This window comes from Alosa pseudoharengus, unplaced genomic scaffold (assembly GCF_046254945.1).
Source record: "Alosa pseudoharengus isolate Yale_2024_CS ecotype anadromous, Long Island Sound unplaced genomic scaffold, YU_APseudo_1.1 YU_APseudo_1.1_scf_20, whole genome shotgun sequence".
NCBI classification, from domain to species: domain Eukaryota; kingdom Metazoa; phylum Chordata; class Actinopteri; order Clupeiformes; family Clupeidae; genus Alosa; species Alosa pseudoharengus.
Window position 1 is genome coordinate 29,955,769 of NW_027468664.1, and position 6,684 is coordinate 29,962,452.

The 6,684-nt window shown below is 43.2% G+C and overlaps 1 protein-coding gene and 1 non-coding gene across 2 annotated transcripts; one reads left to right on the plus strand and one right to left on the minus strand.

Annotated features, from left to right (window-relative positions):
• Window positions 1-1,163: 1,163 nt before the first annotated feature.
• Window positions 1,164-1,235, minus strand: trnaa-ugc (transfer RNA alanine (anticodon UGC)). The gene has a single exon. It is a non-coding gene; the product is annotated as a tRNA-Ala (tRNA).
• Window positions 1,236-2,336: 1,101 nt separating this feature from the next.
• sypl1 (synaptophysin-like 1) lies at window positions 2,337-6,161 on the plus strand. The gene is made up of 5 exons (XM_076297063.1): window positions 2,337-2,739; window positions 3,892-4,010; window positions 4,172-4,376; window positions 4,598-4,789; window positions 5,108-6,161. Exons 1-5 carry the CDS (start codon window positions 2,668-2,670, stop codon window positions 5,243-5,245), a joined length of 726 nt encoding a protein of 241 aa, XP_076153178.1. The 5' UTR covers window positions 2,337-2,667; the 3' UTR covers window positions 5,246-6,161.
• The last annotated feature ends 523 nt before the right edge of the window (window positions 6,162-6,684 follow it).

Here is a 6,684-nt window from a genome sequence, read left to right on the forward strand (position 1 = left end):
TTACGTAAGGCAAGCAGCATCATGAAAGACTGTTTTCCAGGAGGTGTCGCAGGTCTCTCCCGAACCAGCAGGTTCAGAGGAAGCTTCTTCCCTGCGGCTGTCACCCTACTGAACTCTAGCTCTGCACCCTGGTGACAACCAACCAACTGCATCCTTGCCTGTGCCTGTTATGGTGTCCACGACCATGGCAACATTCTGCCCCTCAACAGCCCCCTCTCCCCAGACAATTGCACTACCCTATCCCATCCATATATTCTATTTATTTATAAAAAATTACATACTGCAATTACACTTATATATAGCCATATTCTACTGCTCTTTATCCTGATCTTATTTTTTACTACTCCTATAATGTTACTGTTACACTGCACATATCTGTACATATCTGTCTATACAGTTCATACTGAATATCCATATTTATTCTGTTTTTTTATGATATTACTGTAAATACACTGCATATATTATGTTTACTCTTATAATGTTACTGATACTACACTGCACATATCTGTACATGTTGTTCATACACTGTTCTTACTGCATATCTATTCTGCTCTTATAAGTGCAACTGGCTACAGCGCCTATACCATTACCATTCGGGTCCAAGTGCCCGGGAGGACCCAGGTTTCCTGTCAGTCTTCACTATCCTATCATTATGATGTGAAAAAGCCCAAAAAACATTTATAAACAAAGATCTCCCTATCTGCTGCAATTCCATACTTGAGGCGTCCATTCAGAATGGGCATTGCCTATACCTTCACTGCATCTTCTGCCACACTATCCTCACTCACCTGTTTGTTGTTCCATAACGCCTGTTCATTTGGTTAGGAACTGGTTTCTGTTAAAAGTATACATGAGAAGTATAAGTATAAGTATAAGTATATATACTCTTTTGATCCCGTGAGGGAAATTTGGTCTCTGCATTTATCCCAATCCGTGAATTAGTGAAACACACTCAGCACACAGTGAACACACAGTGAGGTGAAGCACACACTAATCCCGGCACAGTGAGCTGCCTGCAACAACAGCGGCGCTCGGGGAGCAGTGAGGGGTTAGGTGCCGTGCTCAAGGGCACTTCAGCCGTGCCTACTGGTCGGGGTTCGAACCGGCAACCCTCCGGTCACAAGTCCGAAGCGCTAACCAGTAGGCCACGGCTGCCCCCAAAGAGGAGATGCCGGGGATTGAACCCAGGGCCTCATACATGCAAAGCATGCGCTCTACCACTGAGCTACATCCCCTTCAAGCAGTCGAGATTCCCACATTTGGGGAATTTGTTCAGGTCAGCTACCGCCGAAGTGCAATGGCAGAGCCTCGCCAAAGGTGAACCACCTTCTTGATCATGGTTTGTCGACATTCATTGGAAATCAGTTAGTTTTAATAACTCCTAGCCCAGACTCATGGGCGGATTATGAACTTTCAGGCCCCTGGGCCCAGATGTATTAAGGTCCCCCCACTAATTGTCGCATATGTGGGAGGGGGGGTTTGGGGGTCCTCCCCCAGAATTTTTTTTATTCGTTTGATGTGATTTCCTGTATTCTGGTGCATTTTGGGGATGGCCAATACTAAATTCAATCAGATTCATAGCCTATATCCTGATTTGTTGATATTGAGGCAATGATTCCATGCAATGGCTTGGGCTTCAGGGCCCCCTGACCCCTTGGGCCCCTGGGCCTGGGCCCGGTAGGCCCGTGCAGTAATCCATCCCTGCCCAGACTAAAGTTTTGTCCTTAAACACTAGTACTCTGTAATGCCTCATATACTTTGTGTTAGGCTACATTAGTTATTGCTGACCCATTGTTGAAATGCATATGGTTGCAATGACCTTGAGATTAATAATTTACCTGTCTGATAAATCCAAAAACACCATATGGTCTCTCTCTCTCTCTCTTTCTCACACACACCAGACTCTATCTCTCTCACACACAGAAACATACACGCATTCCAGTGGTTTGCACCGCCCCTGCAGGACTGCTTCCTTGTGAGGCAAGACATTTGTGAGAAACATTTGATCTGATTATCAAGTCTGAGCTGTCTGTGTGGTGCAGGCAACTAAAAAAAGGCACGTAGCCTAGGCCTACAAGCTATAAAGGCTAATAGATGTACTGAACACCCTCTTACCTCATGCGCTACACAACGACCAGGCAGGAAGTCTCAATTGCAGGACAGATTTTCAAGCGTTCTACCTTAATTCGATGGGTTCCTCCTGGCATCTTCAAAAGCCAAATACTTCCTGTTTTTCGGTTGCCTTCATCCATTTTAACTGCTCCACTGCCTTGCAATCATTCAATCAGTGATGTAGGCTAGATGCTGGTATAGCTTACGTGTAAGAGATGACAGACCAACACTAACATTTGATAAATTAATGTTAGAAATTGGCAGTTCTCATTCATTTTTTTTACTGTTTTGTTACACGCAGAACAACTCTGACTGACAAAGCCAAAAACACACGCTTGGATATTAAACCTCTGCCCAGTTGCGGTTAATGTATCTGGAAATCTCTTGCGCCCTCTGCACACTTTTTATGCGTAGGAGGGGCCGCATCTTCACCAAGGGAGAGGGCGAAAGAACCACGTCACTCTTTTAAACTTGAAAATTGCTCCTATAACTTCTTATAACATCCTTTCTACAAATTAGTTTTGATTTTCGAACATTTCTGTGGCGCCTTTGCAAATGATGCCAGGATTTAGACTTAACTTCGCTCCACTAAAGGAACCGCTGGGTTTCATACGGGTGCTGGAATGGGTAAGTTAAGCAAACGCACCGAATTCCGTCTATGTAATCCGCTTTTTTACTTTTAAAGCAGAGGGATTTCAACTATAGTTCGAGGATACGGCCTTTACCTAGATGAAAATATTGTATATTATGCATTCGGCTGCTAAAGCTTGAACTAACAACGTTAGTTGGTAAGTTGCAAACTCACTGGGGAAAATTGCTCGCTCTTCAAAAATCCTTGTCTGAATTTTCTGTTTTGCCATCTCATCATTTTATTTCAGTTGGAAGTCTTAGATTCGAGTAATGCTTCTAGAATTAGCCTAACTCAATAGCCGTTTTATGTCGAATGTCTTGCTCTTCAAGGGGATCATGCTTGTTACATATTCATTTCGCCGTAATAATTCAGCTATTTTGTAAATGTTTAACGTGTAGCCTTTGTTAATCCTTCATTTCGGTTCTCTACTGTTTTCCTTTCCACTAGACGAAAACCATTTTACATTCCATTCAGCAAACTATTCAGAGGTTTGCGTGTTAAAATCATTTTAAACATCGTTGGCCTACTTTGTAGCCTGTGTTTTGTATTCTTGAAACGATGAGATATAAGGCAGGCGTTAATTAAGTTCACTCGCATCATCCACACTCAAAGACATACTTTGTGCGAAAGAAAACTGAATTACCGACTCAGAGTTCTCGCCCATGAGAAAGGATACAAATGTGCAACTCATGCTCATCTGACCTGAGATGAATCATGCTTTAGAACCCCCTATGTTAATTAACAAAACTTCGACACCAACGTCAAGACTGAGGACCAAAAACAGGATGTGAAATGTTGTAAACCTAAACATCTGGACAGTGGCTCAGAGCTGTAATGAGGGAAAAGCTATAGAGTGCACAGCAGGAGGAACGGACCAGTCAGGGCCAGGGAATGGACCAGTTCCCAAATGCTGCACAGTTAAGGCTGCACAGCTCTGTTAGAGGAGGGATATTTTCATTGATTCTCTCAGTGCTGTTTCCAAGTTTGGACAGAGAATGGTCCGGTACAGTCCGGTAGCCCACACTGAAGAAGAAGGCCAGCAGCCAAAATACTTCCCATGCACGCACACACACTCATACACACAACTGCACACTCTATCATTAACGTGAAGTGTTTAACTTTGAAATCAATCTCAATATTTTCCGTAGTTCACAGCTGTTTTTGCCTTTGGAAGTTGTGGTGGCTATTCTGGCAGAAATGTCATCTCCCTGAACTGCACTGAAGGAGCAAACCAGACATTAACAGCGGCTTTCTCTTATCCTTTCAGGTGAGTGCCTTCCCTTTTCGCTAATTGATCCATGGAAAAATTGACTGAATGATGTTGATGCTCATCACCTTTTGGGTGTGTGCTTGTTTACTAATGCCACAAGTTGATGGCAGTTTATTTGCCGTGTTACATAGCTTCTCTTCTGCCCTGTATAACCACAGGTTAAACCAGGAGGTTCTTGTGGAGGGCAACACCACACTATGCAACCACACAGTGGGAGAGACCCACTTGATGGGGGACTCTGCATCCTCCGTGGAGTTCTTTGTGGGAGTCGCTGTGATGGCCTTCCTTTACTGCATGTTGGCTCTTCTAGTCTATCTGGGCTACATGCACGTCTACAAGGACTCCAACTTTGGGCCCATGCTGGTGAGTGCAACAAGTGAAGGATCTGTCTGTCTGGAGTGCAACCAACTATGCAATCCCAGATTCCTGTGGATGATCTATGACTGGCAAGTTTTTTCACCTCCCTCTCTCTTTCTCTTACTCTTTCTCTCTCCCCCTCTCTCTCCATCGTGCCCCCTTTGCCTCTCTCTCTCTCTTTCTCTCTCTCTCTGTCTCTCGCCATCTTACCACACGCTCTTCTGCAGGACTTTGTGGTGACCGCCGCCTTCGCCTTCCTGTGGCTGGTGTGCTCCTCAGCCTGGGCCAGGGGCCTGCAGGTGGTCAAAGACGCCACAGGCCCTGCAGGCATCAAGTCCACCCTGAGTCTGTGTACCATGCCAGACGTGCACTGTGAGGTCAGCGAGATGGCCAACATGCGCAGCCTGGACATTTCCGTGGTAAGTTGGGTCTGCCCCCCCTCCTTCCCCTCAAGCCTTTTATGTCATGAACAAACAGGAAGTACCGACGTTCCGCGATGGAAGTTTGATGGAATGCAGATTTGATTATTTGCACTCCTTTGATGGCTGCTGTGAAAGTAACACCACAGGAGTTGTATATTTAGAAAATATTATAAACAATTTTCAGAAATCTAAAGGTAGTTGCAGTGACTTGAAGCAGAGCAAATCCATGAAACGTAAATCTTAATTTCCATGGCATATCTTTAATTGCTGGCGATTGATATGTTTGAAATGGTTGTTGTATACCTTTTGTTGCAGGTTTTTGGCTTCCTGAACGTGATTGTGTGGCTTGGCAATGCTTGGTTTGTGTACAAGGAGACACAGTGGCACTCCCAAAAGGCCGCTGCACAGCAAGCTTCAGGCCGCAGGTCGGCCCCAGCCCCGGCCCCAATTTAAACTGCGGACCCACCCCTAAGCAGGGCCCTCTCTCAGGCCAGCAGCCATGGCCTCTCCTGCTGTCGCCAGAGAAGCGAAACCTCTCGTTTTTCTCTCGTCCTTTTCTTTCTTCCTTTTCAGCTCACCCCTACTTTAGCTGTCTGCCTGATGCCACCCTGAAGTATTCTATATACCGGGACGTATTACCTGCTTTTGCTCTTTAATCACTAAAAGTGTTCTTTTTTTGAGAATGTGTTTGTGTATTTACCTAAGCAAAGCACTTATCGGTGCAAACAGAGCCAGAACAGCTTTGCTTTAAATTTGATTTCTTGTACACTTGCTTATTCCATGATATGTCCATGAAGCTTTATATACAGATGTGCCTGATCCAAAGCTTTCCTTATGTTTGTGACCCTCTCTGAGGCTCCTTAAGCCTGGTACTGTTTTATAATTATTATATATCAAATGAATGAGAAACGTCCTTGATTTTGTATGCATTAGTTCTTATGACGGTTGATATATTTTTTTTTTTTGTATTGTGTGTTGTGCACTAATTTTACCATATGTTTGAATATGCTAAATGTTAATGCCTGAAGGAAGAATTTACACCTCAAAATGTGCATGTTACAAGCTTTATCATGAGGTTTTTTGTTTAGTTTTTTTTTTTTTTTTTACTTTGTTTGGTATTGATTGGTTTTGTTGTGTGAAAGGAGTCATTTTTGACAATGCAAAGATGTTTCATTCCAAGTCCAAAGCTGAATATTGAACATAATATGCTGTTAGAGACACAGTTAAGGTGTCTATGGATCCTAGCATAGGGCTATTTTATTTTGTCTTGACAGAAATCCTTTCAAGAGTTATTATATTTTATGCAGTTATTTTTAAATAAAGACCGTCCCCAAGGAAAACAATAAAGATCTTCCTCCTTTCCCTGAAACAGTGTCTGTCATTAGGAGATGTTATCCAAATAAATCCTTAAGTCCCTTTGACATAATACAGCTTTTGTGTTCTTGGTCATCCTGTGACTTCACTGTTGGTTTTTGTCTGGGGAACAAATGCTACATTATTTAACGAAACCCTTGAGGGTTGTGATTGCAGTTGAAAAGGAAGACCTCTGTATTTTGAGTCTCTTATGTCATCAGACATCTATGGTTTACTTTGAATATTGATATCAAAGCCTTTAATTAGCTATGTAGGCCTTAAATAGAGTATTTGAACATAGGGTAGGCCTACTATCAGCACAGAAACCTAGTCCTAGCAGATTGAAAGTTGCTCACTGTGCTCTGGAGTTACTTGATAGCCAGTGACATCTAGTGGTCATAAAGAGAACATCACACACCAACAGCTGTAGGCTACACATCTCGGTTTAAAATGTTGTTGAAACACCGTCACATCATGAAATAAACAAAAACAGATGCATTTGACTCACTAATTAACACCATGTACATGATTCATCTGAT

What these genes read in the sequence shown, in the direction of transcription:
- sypl1 (XM_076297063.1), top strand. Translation starts at nt 2,668, where the DNA reads ATGATGCCAGGATTTAGACTTAACTTCGCTCCACTAAAGGAACCGCTG. An exon ending in GCTTTCTCTTATCCTTTCAG is followed by an intron (nt 4,011 to 4,171) that starts GTGAGTGCCTTC and finishes GTATAACCACAG; the next exon opens with GTTAAACCAGGAGGTTCTTG. An exon ending in GCAGCCTGGACATTTCCGTG is followed by an intron (nt 4,790 to 5,107) that starts GTAAGTTGGGTC and finishes CTTTTGTTGCAG; the next exon opens with GTTTTTGGCTTCCTGAACGT.